Source organism: Mustela putorius, unplaced genomic scaffold (assembly GCF_011764305.1).
Source record: "Mustela putorius furo isolate JIRA1106 unplaced genomic scaffold, ASM1176430v1.1 tig00001059_pilon_pilon_pilon, whole genome shotgun sequence".
Lineage (NCBI taxonomy): Eukaryota > Metazoa > Chordata > Mammalia > Carnivora > Mustelidae > Mustela > Mustela putorius.
The window spans coordinates 3,680,399-3,702,152 of record NW_025421553.1 but is presented as its reverse complement, the minus strand read 5'-3'; the positions used below and the strand labels follow the sequence as shown (position 1 = coordinate 3,702,152).

The 21,754-nt window shown below is 41.3% G+C and overlaps 1 protein-coding gene across 4 annotated transcripts in view; it reads right to left on the bottom strand.

Annotated features, from left to right (window-relative positions):
- Positions 1 to 21,754, bottom strand: part of EPB41L4A (erythrocyte membrane protein band 4.1 like 4A) — a 250,082-nt gene that overhangs the window by 60,228 nt on the left and 168,100 nt on the right. For all 4 annotated transcript variants that reach the window (XM_045087135.1, XM_045087137.1, XM_045087136.1 and 1 more), the window contains exons 10-12: positions 20,942 to 21,033; positions 19,567 to 19,644; positions 13,804 to 13,925 (exon numbers count right to left, since the gene is read on the bottom strand). In XM_045087135.1, the coding sequence (XP_044943070.1) occupies positions 13,804 to 13,925; positions 19,567 to 19,644; positions 20,942 to 21,033 (292 nt within the window). The remainder of the gene's footprint in view (positions 1 to 13,803; positions 13,926 to 19,566; positions 19,645 to 20,941; positions 21,034 to 21,754) is intronic.

The following is a 21,754-nucleotide window of genomic DNA, read 5'->3' as shown; positions in this document are numbered from 1 at the left end:
AATTTCCCTAGTCCAGGGGCCAAGTTTTATTCACTTTTCTGTGCTCTGTGGAAAAGGGTCTCCACTGCATGTTTTATGCAACAGCTACAAGCATTTCAATTCTCAGAGGGCACTGACTGGGTGGCCTTCAATTTAACTCAATTCTGACACTATCTACCCAGAGATGTCAGATCCCACAGGCTGACGCCTCAGTCCATCAAGACAGCCCCCTCCTCACAGAACTCAGAGAGGCAACTTACTTATTTGATCACCAGTTCATTAAAAAAGGATGAAACTCAAAAATGGCCAAATGGAAAAGCTGCAAAAGGGCAACGTATGAGAAAGGGCCCTAAGCACCACTCACTTCAACTCCACGAATTCACCCACCCCTCAGAACCCTACCCTCTGGGTGTTTCTGGGTGTTTCCGGAGGCTTCAATAAGCAGGAATGTCTGATGAAACCGTTGACTATCACTGATTGCACTCAAACTCTAACACAGCTCTTCTCCCCAGAAGTCATGGGGTGGGGCTGAAAATTCCAACTCCTTAATTATGGTTGGTTCCCCCTGGCAACCAGCCTCCATCTTTAGGGACTTCCCAGAATTCACCTCACCCACACAAACTCAGGTGTGGCTAAAAGGGGCTGGCTATGAATAACAAAAGATGCTCCTTTACATTTAGTGCTCTTATCACTTAGGAAATTCCAATGGTTTTAGGAGCTGCACCAGAAACCAGAAAAGAGAATAAAGACCAAATATGTATTTCTTACTCTAAATCATAATATCACAAGTCTTATGCCAGAGAGGTGCTCAATAAACTCTTGATGAAAGGAAATGGAAAGGTGGAAAAAAGTATCATAATGGTAACTCACTAAAGCTATGATATTTAATATACCACAGGCCTTTAGGTTTGCTTGCTTTTCTAATCTTGGTAGCTATGCGTGGAATGCTAAACACTCATGGGAAGAGTGAAAATAATAACTTTTTAGAGAACATTCAATAAAAGAGAAATCTTTTATTGAATGAAAATAAACAACAGCTTCAAGGCAGAATAGAAAAGAGGGCCAACTAAGGAAAAGTCTTGAACAAATATACACCTGCCTATGTGATCTACCTGCTCCTTCTCACAGTTAACACTGTTCCTGCCTTTCCCCCTCTTTGCTAAGAAAAGGTCCTAAAGAACTTAAATAATTCCTTAAAAAGAAAAAATGCCTTGATATAGCAGCAGACTGACCTGCTGCTCCTCTATAAATTAGCAGAACGTACTGTCTTCTCCAGAGTTATCTGTGGAAACAAGTTGATCCAGTAAGTAAGGAAATCATGCAATAGTGGGAAAATCTGGAGATGTGTATTTTCAAATAATTTGAGGCCTTTCGCCTCTTTTATTTTTCCATTTACTTTCCAAATAGATGCCTTAATACACCAAACGCCCGGGTTCACATCTGGACACTGCTCTTAGGATCTGTGTAACTTGAATGAGTACTTTGTGTTTCTAAGCTTCAGTTTCCTCATGGGTAAAATGAGAATACCACCCACCTTCCCCATGGGGTTACCAAAAGAAGTAACGTTATCCACTGTTCAGGTGCAAGGAAACCACCTCAAATTAGGGATTCATCTTCAAGACACAGCAGGACCTCAAGGATTGGAATTCATGGCTCCTGTCTCCTACCCTCATTCTCTTCTCAGAGCTGCGTGGTCCTCTGGTGTTTCTCACAGTGTGTCTCCTCTATTCTTTCTCTGTGAACCCAGTTCTCTGTTTATGGGTGTGCCTGGAACCTGGGCTGTAACAGTAGACTCAAAAGAGGTGGCTCTCCCCAGCTGAGTGACTCATAATCTGGGCTCCGATCCCAGCTTCTCTGGAGAAAGATAATGGGCAGTTTCCTCAGATGCCCCATTCTCACCCTGGGAGACAGAAGAGAGTAAGGCCTCCTGGTCCCAGATTTGCATCGTGCATTGTTCAAAGTGCCAACCACGGCACCTGCTCCACAGTGAAGGTAGTTCCTTTTTTTACCTTACCTCACTTCACCTCCTCTCCCTAGACCAACCAAAATACCTAAACTCTAGGAACTCAACCATTTTTCACATTGATACCAGTAAGTAAGGAAAGCACATGACAGAAATCAATCCCAGATACTCTCTAACAGAGTCTGAAGAAGATGCTGACAGAGAAATCACTGTGAAACCTGAATCTGAGAGTAAAACAAACAGGGGACACCCTCAGATGCCATCTGCCTAGGAGGACATCCATCTCAAAACAATCTCAAGCAGTTGACAGACACCCTTGAACCTCCACCTATAAAGAAAGAGGGGTGAAAAAACAGAAAAATTCATCTGAATGGTTTGTAAAATCAAGGCAGGGACTCGGGAACTGTGACCACAAACAATTGCCAATGTGGAAACAACTCACGCTGCTGATTTCTGACAGAACAAGTAGGTTCACAAAAAGACAAAAAAACTTCAGTTATAGTCACACAGAAGTCAAACAGAAACAACACCATGCAAAAACCTGTCCAGAAAGGCCCCTTTCTCTGTGTACCCAGCAAGGCAGTACTAATTTCTAACCATGAGTTAACCAAAGAGGTAAAATCCAGATTCATCTGGTCAATTCTGACTAAAAGAATAGTTTGAAAAAGTATATTAATGCAAAGCTTGCTGCAATTAATTTTATTCAGTTTGTCAGTAAGAATTTCATTTGGGAACTCAAGTTTTGAGGAACCAACCATACTTCTGTATATAGAAGTGTGCAAAAAACTGTATATTTCCAGTGAGAAAAATGTATTTTGTGATCTTGAAATACAGTTTTCACAAGCCCATTAAGTCTTCTGAAATGATGATTAAATTAAAAAACTTTTGAAGAAAGCTTTCCAAAATCTTTTTTCATGTTTGGTCCTTTTAACTCTATGACAAAGAAGCCAAAGAAAAGAAGAGAGACTTTTAGCAAGAAGAAGGATCTCAGGGCACCTGGGTGGCTTAGTGGGTTAAGAGTCCAATTCTTAATTTCCACTCATGATCTCAGGGTTGTGAGATCCAGCCCCCAGTCAGGCTCCATGCCCAGCAGGGAGTAGGCTTCTCTCTGTCCCTCTGCCCCTAACCCAGTGCAGTGTTCACTCCCTCTCTCCAGAAGTAAATCTTTTAAAAAAAGGAATAAGAGGGACCTCTAGTGTTTACGTACCCAGTTCATTTATTTTATGGAGAATGAGATGACAGATCAGAATGCTGAATGACGCGTCACAGGTCACAGCCAAGTTAGACCAGGAATTCAAATTTTTACTTGAATCAGTGTACCTTTTTATCTCCTCCTACTTTACTACGTAACTTCTCCAGGCAGCTAGCTGCTTAAATAATTAGTCAAGAGATCATTTAAGGGGCGCCTGGGTGGCTCAGTGGGTTAAAGCCTCTGCCTTCGGCTCAGGTGATGATCCCAGGGTCCTGGGATCGAGCCCTGCATCAGGCTCTCTGCTCAGCAAGGAGCCTGCTCCCCCTCCCTCTCTGCCTGCCTCTATGCCTACTTGTGATCTCTCTCTCTGTCAAATAAATAAATAAATAAATAAATAAGATAATCTAAGACTGTCAGAAGTTCTTCTAGTCCGGATAAAAATAAAGCAGGAGGGATGCCTGGGTGGCTCAGTTGGTTAAGCTGCTGCCTTCAGCTCAGGTCATGATCCCAGGGTTCTGGGATCAAATCCTGCATCAAACTCCTTGTTGGCAGGGAGCCTGCTTCTCTCTCCAGCCTCTGCCTGCCATTCTGCCTGCTTATGTGCTTGCTTGCTCCCACTCTCACTCTCTCTCTGACAAATAAATAAAATCTTTTAATTAAAAAAAATAAAAAAGGAAGCAGGAATCACAGATCTGAATCATTATCTCAGTAGAAGATCTAATTCTGATTTGTTACCTTGAAGGAGGAGTGTCACAATCACAGCTCTCTCAAACAAAATTAACACTGTTAAATTTTCTAGAGAGCCTCTCCAAAACTAGCCATATAATAGTCTTGATAGAATGCTTGTTTGAATTCCTGTATATGAAAATGTATACTAATTTCTTCCCTTCCTGTCTTCTTCTGACCCAGAGAGAATAAGCAAACACTCCACAATGCCTAAAGACCTATCAGGACACAATCTTCTTCCAGACACTTGTCAGAGTCTCAGTGACTCTCATGCAGATCCCCTCCAGGTTCCAGAACATGCTGCACTTACAAATCATTTTACCTCTTTGGGCGTAAGTTTTCTTACCCCCAGTACAAAGTGACTGTCCTATAATTAATCTAAGGACTCTGGGTCCTACCTTGAGTTTTCCTCCTTTGAAAGAAAGCATGCTATGACTTAATGACCTCTAATACAATGTTCTGGATTAAAATGTACAGATATGAGGGTGCCTAGATGGCTCTGTTAAGCATCAGACTCATGATGTCATTTCGGGTCATGATCTCAGGGTCATGAGACTGAGCTCCGTGTTGGGCTACACACTTGATACAGAGTCGGTTTGAGATTCTCTGTCTGCCTCCACCCCAATCCTACTCTTCCTCTCATGCTCACATAAATAAATAAATAAATAAATAAATAAATAAATGGATGAATGAATGAATGAATAAATAAATAAATAAATAAAGTGTTTTTAAAAAATGAACAGATATGAATGTCTTATGCCCCGTGCCTTGAAGTTTGGGGTTGCATTATCTGTTACAACACAGTAGAAATCCTGAATTTTGAATTTCATATGATCAATCTTGTACTGTTCCGTTAGTTTCCCCATAAATTATGAGGCACGTTTCCTAGCATAGTATGTGTCCTCATCTAAGCTTTTCAAAAACATATCCATTAGAGAGACCTGAATGAGCATCTGAAATCATTTTGCTAACTCAATGCATCACGACAATTACCTGTAGAACTTTTTAAAAAGTACAACATGGTTAAAAAAAAAAAAAAGAGAGAGAGAGAGAGAGAGAAAAGAAAAAAAGGCAAATGCTATTAAAGAATATGTATAAAAAACCCGTCTCCCATTCCTGATCCCCAGGCTTTCAGACTTTCAACCCTTTCTGGAGCCATTACTGTTACTACTTTCTCCTGTATCCTCTGTGCAAGTATGTATGTATGTACGTACGGCCCCCATCTCTGATTTCTGTACTTTTATATACTGGGAGCACAGTATATGCTGCTGTCCCCTCCCCCACTTTTTTTCCTTGCTTATACCATGTCCCAGAGATCACTCCATATGAGCAAAAATGTACCACCTTTTTGCTTTTCCTCTCTAAAATGACCTGGGTTCAAATTCCAGGCCTGGGGCCCTAGACAAGTCCCCCTCTGTCTTGTCACCTACACATTATGAGTCACAGTATCTTCAAAAAAAAAAAAAAAAAAGAGTGCAATACTATCTGTGGGGTGCCTAGTATAGTGCCAGGCACACAGTGATGCTCAGTGACTGCCAGTCATGAACATTGCTCTCCCTGCAGAGCTCCTCAGGGAACCCAGCCTTTCACGGTAGATGATGGAGGACTGCAGAATTAGACCAACACAGAATCAAACCGTGCCCTCAGATTTCTTGTAAAAGGGACGTGGTATTTCTGTGGGTTACACAAGTTTTCTTTTATTAGGCCAATTCTCTACTAATGGATATTCAGGTAGTTTCCAGTCTCTGTAATGACAAACACGGCAATAGGTCTGCTCATATTGTGTAAGTAAAATAGCAGATCTAATAACGTCTTGAGGTTGGGACTTAAACTTGCAAAATTCTGGATCCAGAGCCCTGGCTTCCATTTATTCCTCATTCAACAACTCTCCTTTCCTCTCCTGAGCACTTTGCTCTTTGCCCTTTGTCATCAGTTCCCATTGTCTGCTTGACATGAAAAATGCTCGTGGGTAGGCCTAGCAACTAATTACTCCAAATAGGAGAAACCAACCACCTTTAGACAGAAGACGGAATGATTATCTGAGTTCTAAAACTATTATACAATCCCATCGGATTATGAATTCACTGTAAAGAATCTGTTGTTCCCAATTCATGGCCATGGAATCACCCAGTGTGGCTGGAGAGTGTTCAACATGGGGTAGAGGATAAAAATCAGAGAAGAAATCTGGCTACTCTGAGGAGGAGGAACACAACTGGCAGGACATCCCCCAAGCCTGGGTTAGTAACACTGCCTGCCAGCAGCTGCCCTGGAATACCCAGAGATCTGGAGGTAGGCGAGGCAGGAGAAACCTACACACACACACACACACACACACACACGGCACTATGACCTGCCCACTTCCCATACACCCTGTCTATATAAAACCTTCTAGAATAAAGGGTATCCAATTTCCTTCTGAAGCCCCATTTGCTCTCCACCATCACCCTCAAAAGGCCACACACCTCCTCCATATAATCTTATTATCCTCTGGATGTGACACTGATGCTACAGGGTAAACACAATTCAGACTGACCAGGGGATTCCCGACTGGTCCACAATGTGTAAGAGAGAGTTCCTTTGGTTTTGTAGAGAAAAACTCAAAATATACCAAGCCCTACATGTGCTCCACATTATGCTCTGCCCATTTCAGACAGCACCCCCTGAACAACCTGTGAGGCAAGGGGGTAATATCCCCATTTGACAGACAAAGAAACTGAGGCTCTGGCAGGTTAAATGTCTTCAGAACATTGCATGGTTAGGACATGGGCTACGGGGGCTAAACCTGAATTTATCAGAGGCAGCTCACCAGATCAACCTGCCCCAGTCTGACATTGGTTTCTGCTCACACAGCTTGCCTTTCTGCTTTACAAAGCCTTTTAACACATATTTCTGATCACCACAAGCCAAGCTGGGCTTCTGTTGACATCACATCTCACACAATGTGCCAATCACAGGGAGTATTCAGTGAATGACCATTACTGCCCTGACATGACTAGTTCTCAACAGCCCAGAGCTCTATATGGCATCAAATGAAACCATCTTCACTCTACCAAAGTATTCTTCTGTCTCCTGCTCTGGGCTGCATCCGCTTCAGATTACTAGTGGATGCTAGTAAGCTCCCCACGTGGGAGGTCCAGAGCTGCATGGCACCATCAGCCCCTGCTGGAGCCAACTAACCTACTAACAGAAAAATGCTTGTGCTAGCAGTCATGGAGTACTGAACCCCATCTAGTGATGCTCACAGGGGATGCTGGGAAGCCTGCTGGGAAGCCTACAGTGAACCCCAGGAGCAGGTGGCTCAGCCATTCACACCAGCTGTCAATCAGGGTTCCAAAGAGGCAGCCCTCCCACCACATCTGGACCTCAGGGAGAATTCCACCTTAGCACACAAGAGACTGTCTTTTAATATGAAATGGCCAGGGGCACCTGGGTGGCTCAGTGGTTTAGCCTTTGCCTTCGGCTCAGGTCATGATCCTAGCAACCTGGGATCTAGCCCCACATCGAGCCCCACATAGAGCCCCACAACAAGCCCCACACCAGGCTCTCTGCTCAGCAGGGAACCTGCTTCCTCCTCTCTCTCTGCCTGCCTCTCTGGCTACTTGTGATCTCTGTCAAATAAATAAATAAAATCTTTAAAAAATAAAATAAAATGAAATGGCCAGTATTCAAAATTCTGCTAAGTTTACATAAATATGCAAAATTTTATTCTTCCCTCAAAACACTAGAAGTTTTGGCAACACCAGGTCCACTCTCCTGCATAGAAACAAGGGGCTTGGCTTGAGCAGCAGCTGTCTGCTTACGGACCAGCACAAACCAACTTCACTCAGAAGTCATTTTTGTCAGCCCCGGGGCAGTGTGTCTGCAGTCTTTTCCACAAAGGCTGAGTGGGAATGCCAACATGTCGGCAGATCCTGCTTTTCAGTTGTCCAAAGACTACACTGCAACTATTTATTTCTCTGTTCATCAGTGTGGTATGGTTAAGAACCTGACAATCACAGCATTGTTTATCCATTGCAAATGGCTTCACCCCATACTTTTTCTTCCAGCTAATTATGGATTACAGCCAAATATGCTGTCCGCACTGCCTACTTAGAGCCGATTCTCCTCTGACAGGAACCCACCTATGTGAGCTGCCAAGGCCTTGTCAGAGAAAGGGCTGTACAAATATGCACTTCTCCTTCCTGCCCTCTCGCCTCCTGCTTTACCCCCAAGCTCCCTCTGAAGCCCTGGAGATTCGCAGGAATGCTCTGGCGGCCTGCCCGGGTGCTGCCCTCCTGGGGTGGGGCAGAGGCAGGCTGGGTGCAGGGCTCTTAACTCTGGAATGCACTTCCTCCTAGAGGTGCGGAGGCCCAATCTTTGTGGACTCTAAACACAATGGCTTTTTTGCTACCAGGGAATTTATTACTCATGATGGAGAGGTTTAAAAAAAAAAAAAAAAGGCACTTTAAATTTGCAGACGACTGAAACACAAGTTAAGGGGAGTAGTCGCTAAGTTAGACTGAATTATTTTAACTTCAGAAATAAAAGAATGTCTCCTACAGTAACAAATCATGCACTATCAATGTTATAAACTAACAAAAAACAAAGGCCTCCTAACACAATTTGGTTTTTATTATATATAGATGTTAAATGAGGTGAGAATTTATATCTAGAACTCCTGAAACTGTAGTTCTAAAAAAATTTTTTTAGGGAAAATATCAGCAGAATTTAATCTATGAACATTAATAGCTGCTCTGTTTAGAGTTAAAAAAAAAAACCTATCTTTTGTTTAAGCTGTAACTCCCATTTTTGCCAAATACAGTACAATCGAATTAACTTTTTCTATGTCTCAATATCAGCTTGTTGCCACTTTGTCAAAATATTTAAAGGAAAATTTAAATAACTGTGGCAACGTCATTTAGTAAAGTAATATTTTTGTTTCCTTGGGTCAGAAAAAAAGTAATTAAAACAAAACAAAACGAGAGCTATTGTTCCTTTCCTGCCCAGCCACCCATGAAACCCATGAAACAGGGAGCTTCTAAGGAAGGAGGCTGCCAGAGCTGGGAGTGTGGGGGGAGGAAGGGGAGGGCTGAAGGACTGCCTGTAGTGGCTGAGAAGGAAACAGAGGCCAGAGGGCTGCAGCCACCCAGTGACCTAAAGGCCACTCCCTCAAACATCCCCTCCTTCCCCCAGGCAGCGGCACCTTCAAGGGGGACTGGCAGTGCGATCTCCGACCTCGATCTTCTATCTCTGTAGGTAGGCTTGAAGCTAAGCACAGCAGGTCCTCAGGCTCACCAGAGTTCCTGCTCACCGGAGTCCCCTTCCTCTCACACACATCGCAGCCCAGTTTCACAAAGAACCACCCATCTTCTTGGGGCCCAGCGGGCTGTGACAAGGAGCACAGCAGTGACTAATGTAAGTGAAGAGAGGAGGACCCTCTTCCAATATTCTGGTCTGAGTCTGAACCCCACCATGACCTTAAGAGTCTGCATGGTTGAGACCACCAGCTGGGTTCAATTGAGGCTCGAAGCAGAGTACATTTGAATTAGAGGAAAAAGAAAATACAAGATTTGAAAAAGCAGAACAACATCAATCCCAGCCTCAACCACATCCTCCCCCTGTGTGTGACAGCAGCTGTAACACCTCATCACTGGCATTTGCTACGTGGTCCTTCCGACCCAGGACAGTCACACCGTCACAAGGAGGGTCGCCTCTGGATCCCAGAACATATCAGGGTTTTGTGGAATCTGGGCTTGGTAAGTCAGGCTAAAAGTAATTCAAAATCAAAGTGAAAGGTGTACACAGCAAAGTCTTAGTTTCTAAACACAGCTTTGTTTAATCCTTTTTAGATTAAAAATGTTGAAAATATACTCTTATTTAAAATATATGTAATAGGGGCACCTGGGTGGCTCAGTGGGTTAAAGCCTCTGCCTTCGGCTCAGGTCATGATTCCAGGGTCCTGGGATCGAGCCCCACATTGGGCTCTCTGCTCAGCAGGAAGCCTGCTTCCTCCTCTCTCTCTGCCTACTTGTGATCTCTCTCTGTCAAATAAATAAATAAAATCTTAAATATATATATATACATATATATATATATATATATGTATATATATATATATATATATATATGTAAAAAAGTAGCATGAATGCTTTAAGCAATCACCACAAGGAGATTCACTCAAGTTATATTTATAGTCTTCAAAATTTCAAGTGTCTTAAACATCCAAGAACTAAAGACTGGTTGAATAAGTTATGTCATGTCTGTACATCTGTGTGGTGGAAAAGCATACAGATCATAAAATAGAGCTAAGAACATTTCAAAACTTATTAGAACATATCCATGATATATTATTAAATAAGAAAAGTGGATTGTAAAAGATTACTATATCGCTTTTGCAGAAAAGATATACAAAAAACTAGAAGGCTATATAATAAAGTGTTAAGTACTAGAAGAATGGAATTGAAGATGAAAGATTTTTTTTCTTCTGAGATGAAAGGTTCTAAGTTTCCTAACTTTTCTTAAAACAAGCATGTATGTATGTATACATGTATTTTTATGTAAATTCTACACCTAACATGGGGCTTGAACGCAGGAACCTGAGATCAAGAGATGCACGCTCTACCAATTGAGCCAGCCAGCTTTTATGATAATAAATATATAATGTGCTGCACTTTTTTTTTTTAAAGTAAACTCCATGCCCAGTGTGGAGCCCAATGTGGGGCTTGAACTCACAACCCTGAGATCAAGACCCCAGCTGAAATCAAGAGTCAGAGACTTAACACACGGAGCCACCCCAGCACCCCATGATGTGCTGCATTTTAAAAAGATTTCCCAGTGGGGCGCCTGGGTGGCTCAGTGGGTTAAGCCGCTGCCTTCGGCTCAGGTCATGATCTCAGGGTCCTGGGATCGAGTCCCGCATCGGGCTCTCTGCTCAGCAGGGAGCCTGCTTCCTCCTCTCTCTCTGCCTGCCTCTCTGCCTACTTGTGATCTCTGTCTGTCAAATAAATAAATAAATAAAATCTTTAAAAAAAAAAAAAAAAAAAAAAAAAAAAAAAAAAAAAAAAAAAAAGATTTCCCAGATGCTGAGAGGATGTCCTTGAGAAACTTGGGTGGTACATTCACCACACCCTCATTCCCTACGGAAGAGAGACTCAACACAAGATGAGTGGGGAGTGGGGGGATATTTGGGTTCAATACCATCCTCGTGGGTTGTTCTCTGCCTAAGAGAAAAACAAAAACATGGGTCCCCAGGGGGTGCCTGGGTGGCTCAGTGGGTTAAAGCCTCTGCCTTCGGCTCAGATCATGATCTCAGGGTCCTGGGGTGGAGCCTCGCATCAGGCTCTCTGCTCAGTGGAGAGCCTGTCCCCTCTCCACCCCTGTCTGCTTCTCCACCTACTTGTGATTTCGCTATCAAATAAATAAATAAATAATCTTTAAAAATTTTAAAACGAAACAAAACATGGGTACCTAGGTGGCACAGTGGGTTAAATGCTGACTCTTGATTTCAGCTCTGGTTATGATCTCAGGGTCCTGAGATGGAGCTCTGGGGTCAGGCTCTGGACTCAGCATGGAGTCAGCTTCAGACTCTCTCTCCCTCTCACTTTACCCCTCCTGCCTGTGCTCACTCTATCACTCTCTCAAATAAATAAATAAGTCTATTTTTAAAAAGAGAGAGAGAGAGAAACAAAATCATAAATTCCTGTTCCTAAATTAATCAGCTACTGGAATTTGGGCATCCAAGGAGAGCCACACACCTATACATAAAGACAGTATTAGAGCAGTATTCTTCTTTTTAGAAGAAAAGGAGCTACCTGAGGTTTGTATAAAAAGAAAGTGTGAATCCCCCATCTCGAATAGGATGAAATATTGATTTGAAGATGGTCTGGATAATTTCATGAGGCATGGCAATTCAGACACAGCATAGGATCTGAAAGTTCGATTATTAATTACACCACATTTGATCCAAATGGGATTTAAGATTCATGTACAAAGATAAATACAAAAAATTTAAGATAAAGACATTAACTATTCAGGCTAGAATTTTCATCCTAAGCCACCTATTTATTATATAATCTTGGACAAATTATCTTTTTAAATCTTAGTTTCCTCACCAGCCAAACAGAGATAATGATAATACTCATGTGACAAAGTAACCAAGTGCAAATCATGTCTTATTTTTGCCACTGCAAAAGAATTTAATTTCTTCCCAGCTCAGTGAGAGGGAGGGACCTATAGTCAGATCTAATTTAACTTTGGAACAGTAAGTCAGGTGACATTCTCAGTCAGGAGCTACAGAGCAAAACACTTTCATCACGGACTTGGCATAAGGATTAAATGAAGCAATGGATGTCACAATGCTATGTCAATTGCCATGCAATGTTCAGACAGAGATTACTGTTAGTAAAAATTCCACTCATTTCTCACAATATGGTAAAAACAAAAACCAGGAGAGCTAGGTTTTTATCCCAGTCCTGCCCACATCCTGCAGCCAGAATCACGCCTTCATTATCTGTAAAATAAGAACATATTCTCTGCCTTGCCCTATCTCACAGGGTTATTGTGGGCTCAAGTGAGACAGTATATGAGGAAAGTCCAGGGGTGCCTGGGTGGCACAGTCAGTTAACTGTCTCTTGGTCTCAGCTCAGGTCATGATCTCAGGGTAGTGAGATCGAGCCCCACGTCAGTCCCCATACTCAGCGTGGAATCTGCTATTCCCTCTTCCTTTAATCCACACCCCCCTACTGCCCTCCAGGGTGCGCATTCTCTCTTTCTCATAAATAAATAAAATCTTTTAAAAAGTCCATGGAATGTATTAGACAAGGGTGACCTAAAAGTAAATCAAACTCAGTAATGTGTAATGTCACTTTACAGTATAATTCTGTGAGTTCTAAACATTCAACATGGTTTAAAACTGATTAGGTGGTTTTATTACAGAAGTAGTCTTCATTTAAAACAAAATATCCAGAGGCGCTTGGGTTGCTCAGTGGGTTAAAGCCTCTGCCTTTGGCTCAGGTCATGGTCTTGAGGTCCTGGGATTGAGCCCCGCATCGGGCTCTCTGCTCAGCAGGGAGCCTGCTTCCCCCCACTCTCTGCCTGCCTCTCTGCCTACTTGTGATCTCTCTGTGTCACATAAATAAATAAAATCTTTAAAAAAAATCCGAGTAACCCAGATGCCCATCAATAGTAGAATGGATAAAGAAATGATCATAACACAGAATATATATATATATATAACACATATATATAATATATAACACAGCAAGAAAAATGAATGCACTTTAGTACACAGGGCATACAGCAGTGACAGACGCAAAACAGAAACAATACACATCATGATTCATTCACATAATGTTACAGATAGGGAAAATAAACTTGTTTTTTCAGGGAAGGATACACAGTATTAAAATTATAACAAAAAATAAGGAAATAATTACAAAGTCAGATGGGGATTGTCTCTGGCTGGGGAGGGAGACTTTGGGGCTACAGGCTATATTAAATTTTCTGTGTGTATGTGCAAGTGTACATATATATTCATGTATGTATGTACACTGTGATCACTTTCCTGCCCATATATTTCACAACAAAAGACCAACAATTACAAAAAGTCCACTGAATTCCGTACAGATTAAGTTACGTCAATAGTGTTCCCTTTTATTTATTTATTTATTTTTTGTTTAAAGAACGTTTGCTAAGAGTTTCAGTTCTAATCTCAGATACATCAAGCCAAGAGATTACTCAGTTGGGATTTTATTTAATCTCTTCAAAAAGAAAATATAATCATCAAGCAAGTTGTGGTGATTCAGGCTACTGGTCTACTTATTAGTAATTTCTAATTGCTGGGACATTTTCAGGGCCACATGAAACATTCTACCATTAACAAAAGGAAACTACACGGCTATGCCCACCCGCACACATCTCACACCACCACCCTAAAAGGAAATGCAAAGTTACTTCAGTGACTTACCAGTTGGCTGTGTTTGTGCTATTCTCTTTGGGTACGTCTTGCTTCGACTTCTTGCCACATTCTGATCTGGCCGAGGAAGCTGAATAGAAAGATCTCGACTCATTTGCAGAGCTGTCCTGCCACTTGGAAATGCAACATTTTGGTTAGCACAGATAAAACCACACAGCCACAAAATTAAGCACTGGCTCACTCGAATATCTACAGTGTCTGGAGAGGGAAAAAAGGACAGACTCACGCAGGCCCCGAGTATATACACGTTTTCAACTGGTTCTCACTGTAATGTTAACCAAGGGCTAATAGGAGAGTCTTAGGTTAGATAGAAGGATGATCTTTCAGAGGGAGAAACGGAGAAATTTATTAAAGGAGTTAGGTTTAGACTTAAGCAGAATGATGAGCTATAAATAGGGGATGCTCATGGTCTTCTAGCTCTAAATAATAAATTACAGTGGGCTAAAGTAAACAACAGCAATGAATCTGTGTGAATCAGTACGTCTCTGGGTTGTACTTACACAGCAAGTTGTAAAGCATCCCTTCCCCCACAGGACCACTTGGTATGATTTTTACCCGAACCCTGCTGTGGCATAATCCACCATGTATTATGCTCTCCTCACTTGCACCAGATCAAGTGCCCAGGAAGATTCAGAGCTAGCCCAAAGCCCATGCAAAGTGCTGCTTCTCTAAAGAGTCAGAGGACGCAAGGAGGTGAGTTCTCCTTGGGAATGGACTAATCTTCAAGTAATCTTCCCGAGCAATTGTGCAATTCTGCTTGCTGGATTTCAGTGAACATTCATCTTACTGAAAAATTATTCCACAGCTGCTGAATTTGAGCCAATGAGTGATCCTGACTTTCAGGGGATAATATCATTCAGGTACAGGAAAAATACATTTCTGGATGTTTAGTTTGATTCATCACAAAAAGAGCCACGTATGGGAGGAAAACAGACTTTTAATGGCTCAAATCTTATTCTTCCTACATTTACAGGATAATTATTACTGACTCTCTCCCCAAAAGAAAGGAGACTCAGAAAGCAAAATTCCTATGTGCTTCTGTGAAAGTCTCCCCTAGTGACTACCCCAATTACCTTTACTAGAAATAAAAAGATGCTTGAAATACTCATAAAAGGGACTCCTCATCAGGCTAATTGGGGACACCACTTGGTATGAGCTACCACGGGAATTTAAATGGCAGGTTCTATCTGTGAATGTGCTTTATGTTCAGTAGTTTACAAAAACCAGGCAGAAGGGAGAGGAGAAAACCTATGACAGATTTTCTTTCACTAAAAAAAAAAATTTTTTTTTAAAGGTAGCCCATAAGGTAACACAAGTAGCAACATCTCTCTCCTGAAAAACTAAAAGAAAGAAAGAAAGAAATCCACATAAAGAGCAGAATTCCATTATTATAAATGGTTTGAGGTATAAAGATAAGAGCCACTTACAACAGACTTTCTCTGTTATCAGAAAGACTTGGGTACTGTGTACCTCACTGCAGAGAGGAAGAAATATTTGTCCGAAAAATATAAACCAATATGTGGGCCACGGTGGCATTTTATAATGAGATTTTACTTTATCATTCAATTTTTCCTCATGGTTTCTCTCTCAGGAAAAGAGGAGAAATAAGAAAATCCTATTACAAGATTAATAAAACTGTGGTCCAGAAACATAAACTGATCTGCCCCAGCCTGTACAGGGCTCCAGACCACAGTCCGTCTTCTGACCTCCAGACGGCTGTCACCCAGCCTGGTGGCACAGAAGAAAGGGCAGAACATGGAGCCGTCTGGTTTGAGGTGACAAGGCCCGCTTAAATCAGAGCTCTGTTACCACTGTGTGGTCTTCAACAGATTCTTTTTAAAATCTCTTGGATTCTCATTTTCCTCATTGAAAATATATTTCTACTTAGCAGTCTCTTTCTTTTTTTTTTTTTTTTAAGATTTTATTTATTTATCCGACAGAGAGAGAGATCACAAGTAGGCAGAGAGGCAGGCAGAGAGAGAGAGGAGGAAGCAGGCTCCCTGCTGAGCAGAGAGCCCGATGCGGGACTCGATCCCAGGACCTGAGCCGAAGGCAGCGGCTTAACCCACTGAGCCACCCAGGTGCCCCTTAGCAGTCTCTTTCTGAGCAGAAATATTCATGGACAGTATTCTTACTATTTTCTTGTAGCAAAAAGTATGGGATGAAAATAGAGATTTACAATGTAAAGTGTTAGAGTTCCTATACCTGTCTAGTGGCTCTCCGTAGTGACAGGAAATAGTTTTGCTTCCCCCATAATCACCCACTTCCCTGCCTCCTTCCATGTTGGCCCACACACTCTGCTGGGGAGGGCAAAACTGGCAATCCATGGGGTAAGGGAGAGGGAACAAGTGTAAAGACATCTGGGCTCAAATCCCAGCTTTGCCACTTATTAGTTCAAGGTCTTCAGTTCAGTTACTTTATTTGGGGGGGGGTGCTCAAATTTCTCATCTGTATAAATGAGGATATGACACCTCCCATGGCAGGTCATTGAACAGATTAAATAAAGCAACACATTTAAAGCACCTGACACAAAAGAGGTCCTCGTGAGAGCATGGTCTCCCACACACTTAAAGAAATGTGGGAAGTTCATGTGATTTCAGTCCTATAAGAAGGTCAGCTGGGTCCCCAGGGGGATTTCTCATGCCTAATTCTCATTTCTGGAGTATAAATTCTATACACCTCATTCCTTCATTCTAACCAGGAGTCACCTACGACTTAACAGGTGAAGGCAAAGTCAGTTTTTGAGGGGCTCAAAGAAAGAGCTCTCAGTGTATAACAAAATATTTAATCAGAACTTATTTCAAATTATTCCTATCTGATAATAAAACAACAACAAAAGAATTAGATTTCTGATTTCAGCTCAGTTTACCCACAAACCTTGAATTTTTGAAAGGACTGGCAGTCACAGATCACTAAAAACATTGAATTTTTTCCTTCTTAATAATTCCTATTTCTAAAGGATGTTGGAATCTTCTTGGTATTCTGTAAGCCCCAAGATGCAGGAAAGAGTATAAAGAGTAGAACTCAGGTCTTCTTCCATCACGCACGCACCACTGTAAACACAGACACAATTATACTCACAGAACACGCAGACACCCACATTCACACACCACAATCACTTGTCATGCTGTTCTTTATCCCCCATGCTCTGAAGGCCTGCTGGGTAGAGGAGGGGGCTGCCCATGTTTCCAGAACTCTGCTTTTATTCCACGGTTTCTCTAGAGTGTTTCAAAAAAGGAGTAACCATATGATGTTTGTTAAAGGCTGGTTGCTTTTCCTCTTTAGACAATTAATGGTCCACGGGCTGGTGACCACCCAGCAGTCAAGAAACCCATCTCTGTGTGAGCCTAGCTCTGGGCAGTGGGGCTGAAACATCTTTCTTCAGGGATGGTGTAATGTTAATGCTTCCTACACAGACACGGAGATTTGGGTTTCATTAAGACTTACTGGGGAGTTAATACCATCCACAAAATTAGAACAGATTTAGCAGAGCTTCCAATTCTGCAAAGGTTACCTTTAATTACTTTCTCGGAAGAAATGATATTTAATATGCAAAATCCAATAACCTGCTAATAATAATTCCCAGTAGCCACAACATTTGCATTTCAATAAATTTGAGAAATCAGGTATGGGTAAATTTGTGGAAACCAACTACAGCATATGTTAAACAGCATAATTACAATTTTAATAGCATGAACACTGACAGATGCCTTTTCACTAGCTTCATTTCAGTGACAGGGAAATAGATTTACACATTCTCCTGATAACCCCAAAAATGTTTTATGCCCCAACTGGAAAAACAGCCCAAATACTATCAGCTCTTCTCAGTATAAAAGTAAATATTCTTTCCTTAAATTCCTTTTAATTATAGCACTAACTAGGAAAGAACCTTAATGACCCAAAGGTTAAATTTTTAAGTATCGATGAACAGTTTCATACAAATACCAAGAACATCTATAATACAATAATAAAGTTCTTTTTTAAAGAATTTATTTATTTATTTATTTATTTGACAGACACAAGTAGGCAGAGAAGCAGGCAGAGAGAGGGGGGAAGCAGGCTCCCCACTGAGCAGAGAGCCCGATGTGGGCTGAGATCATGACCTGAGCCGAAGGTAGATGCTCAACCCACTGAGCCACTCAGGTGCCCCAATAATAGTTAAGTTTTAAATCATCAAATGAGCAAGTACCGAAGTGAATAATATGTGACCATTAATGCACTAGCATTTATTATTAATCTCTCTTTTATTGACACTCATTTCAAATTCAGGACCCAAAAAAGTGGGTTTAAAAAAGAGGAGTTAAAGTTTGGCATATCACTGTCCTACCAACACCTGACTTGGCTTTATTTTTTAAGTCTCCAAGGTAAGCATTTCATTTAGCGATGTCTCCAGTGGAAGTGACAGAACAGTGTCCTACTTCTTGAGTGGCACTCCTACACCCTACCTGAGTTTTACAGGGCCCGGGACCTGCTTTTCACTCCCTGAATAATGCTGTAGCTTTATTTATACCGAAGTGGTTAGACCAGATTCTTTCTATCTCTGGGCACCTAATACCTTGGCTTGCAAGGCCTCTAACAGATTGAATTGAAACACAAGTTCTTTTTTACAACATCAAAGGTTCCCGTTTTTAATGCTGGTATTAGACTCAATCAGCCTTTTCCTGCAACATGTTCACGTTTGCCTAATGGCCAAAAGCAAGGCCTTTTAAGTTAGACTGCCAGGAAGGGGACCACCCCCCATTTCCTTCTTCCTGGCTGTGTTACCTTGAAGAGTGACTCAACATCTCTGAATCTTAGTTTCCTCACCTATTAAGGAGGATAACGTTAAGAAGACTGCAATGATTCAGTGAATCAATAAATGAAAAACATTTACCACCATACATGGCACTTAGTAACTGCTCAGTCAAGTTTAGATATAATTACAGCATTACTACATGTAGGCTTTATGCAGCAGGAAACATGATTTGATCCACAATATAAAGTATACATTGTGTTACAACAGGGGATCAAGTCAATGTTCGAAGAACACCATTCAGCTCCAATTCAGAATATCTACTTTGTTTCATAATCAAAACATAATTAGATGGGCGCCTGGGTGGCTCAGTGGGTTAAAGCCTCTGCCTTCGGCTCAGGTCATGATCTCAGGGTCCTGGGATCGAGTCCCGCATCGGGCTCTCTGCTCAGCAGGGAGCCTGCTTCCTCCTCTCTCTGCCTGCCTCTCTGCCTACTTGTGATCTGTCTCTGTCAAAGAAATAAATAAAATTAAAAAAAAAAAAACATAATTAGAAATGAAGTAATAATTGTATCAAAATGTATGTCTGAAGATAATAAACTTTACCACATTCTAAAAGCCCTAACTTAAACCTGAAAGGCTGATTTTGTCAAATTTTTTTGTTTTCTAGACATAGGGCAGACAGAGAGAGAGAGGAGAGTGGGGAAGGGGCAGAGGAAGAGGGAGAAACAGAATCCCAAGCAGGTTCCACACCCAGCGTGGAGCCCAAAGAGGGGCTCAATCTCATGACCCTGAGATCATGACCCGAGCCAAAATCAAGTTAGGATGCCTAAGTGACGCACCAACCAGGTGCCCCTGTCAAGAAAGTTTTAATAAACTGTTACACTTGAAATTCATGAGCACTGTAGAAAAAGAAAAAAGATTTAAGTCATAAACTTTAATGTGCATGTATGTGGACAACTGAACTCAATATTTATTTATTCATACACACACACCCTTCCCCAAGGAAAAATGCCATTTACCTATACCGGTGCTTATAACTCATGGATCCAAACTTGCTGAGTTTTCTTGACAATGAATTTGATTCATTTTCTGGCATTCTAATAAATTTTTAAAAGAAAATTATATAAGAATTCATAAATACAGGTATTTATACAACACTTGAGCAAAAGCTATGGAGAATACAGAGTGCAACACTTATTCACAGCTCGTCGAAATATTTTATTTATTCTATATGTCGACAGGAAATAATAATCAGTTATTTTAAACTAATATTTGAAATACAACTATTCTCTAGGGTTTTACATAGGTCAGCTTAATTTCTCTAGTTAAGAATTTTGTCACTATGTTGATTTACCCATGCCATGGTTTTTCATGGTAAATCTGATACAGTGTTTCACTTTTCCTTTTATTTCGGGACTTCCCATCCCAGGCTACCTTTAACAGAACCTTCCATGTGGCGCTCATTGGCCCAGGCCCCACTGGCTTAGAGGTGATGTCTCAGACCTGCTGGGCCACATCCTTCACCTAATATAAACTCTATAAAGGACACTGGTCACTGTATAAGAATACTTCTTCAATGTCATACTATTTGGGAGAAGTGCTCCATGCACACCAAATAGGAATTAGGGGAAGAATGAATCTAGCTTGAAATTTAGAAGCAAAAAATAAAGCATTAATATATTACCTGATAGGATGTGGTTTTTATCTTTACACCATAAGGATTGAAACAAAAGTATTGCCACAATCCAATGGTCTACTCTTTACCCTCATCTTACTTGACCTCCAAGGAGCATGCGACACAGTTGCCAATTTCTTTTTCACCAGGACATTTTCCTCCCTAGTTCCCATTTTCCCATACACACTCCTGGTTACTCCTCTTTACACTCCCTCGTTGGCTCTCACTGCCCTCTAAATGCTGGGAGGATCCTTGGCTATCCGCTTCTCTTTCCTCACTTTTGCCACAGATGACTTCACCCAGTCCCTTTGCCTTAATTACCTAGTAATTACCAAGACAAGCCTTGGTTTTCCCAAGAGGCCTATACACCCAACTGCCTACTCCACACCTCTACTTAGATGGCTAAGAGGCATTTCAAATTTAGAATAGCCACAGAACATTTAATTTCCATTACCAAAGCTGCACTCTTTATATATAAACATCCTTGACCCTTTCTTGTAGTAGGAGAAAAGAAGGTATCTGTGATATGTGTGTGTGTGTGTGTGTGTGTGTACACGTATTAATATGATCCAGAAAATTAGGTGATTAGGTGGCTGAAAAAAATTAATAGAGGAGAAACACTTCTAAATTTCTACAGTGGACAGAAAAGAACTCTTGTTATAAAAACAAATCAATTTTCATTTATTAAAACAATGCATAAAACTTTCATATTAACATACCTAAAAAATGTATGATGTTCTACACTACACTTCCAAAGATGCTTGCAAGCTGTCTTACTTCGAGCTTCAAAAAAGAATGAGGTTTCATTGCACTAAGAGAAAAGAGAGAGAGAAATATAAATTACTGACCATAATGTTCTTTGTGTGACAGCCACCTTCTAGTTACCAAAAATTCAAGTAAGCAGAGAGACATTATTAACACATAAAACAAAAACCAATTATCTCCCGGTAACAATTTTTGGAGTGTTGCCTTAAAACCACCTTTACTAATTAAAATTACGAAATGTAAGTTCCATGTAAATCTTAGTGGCATCACCTTTGTCACCACACAACCATGGATGATCAGGGGCATGGCATGGAAGGACTGTAACCATTTCCATCATAAATGGGCACCCAAACAGGACACCACCGATAAAAAGGAAATGCCCATAAATCCAGTTCTTAGCTGGATTATTTTTTTAAAAGATTTTATTTATTTATTTGTCAGACAGAGATCGTAAGTAGGCAGAGAGGCAGGCAGAAAAGAGAAAGGAGCAGGCTCCCCGCAGAGCAGAGAGCCCGATGCGGGACTCGATCCCAGGACCCTGGGACCATGACCTGACCTGAAGGCAGAGGCTTTAACCCACTGAGCTACCCAGGTGCCCCTTTGATGGATTATTTTTAAGGACTATACAGGCCCCATTTAAATTGATACATAAAGAATCTCAAGAGGGGCCCCTCTGAGGAGTGACCACAATAGTGATTTGGACATCTAAGCATGTCCAAATCATGTCTCAGAGCTTCTGCATTCTGCACCCAGTTACTGGGAGAATT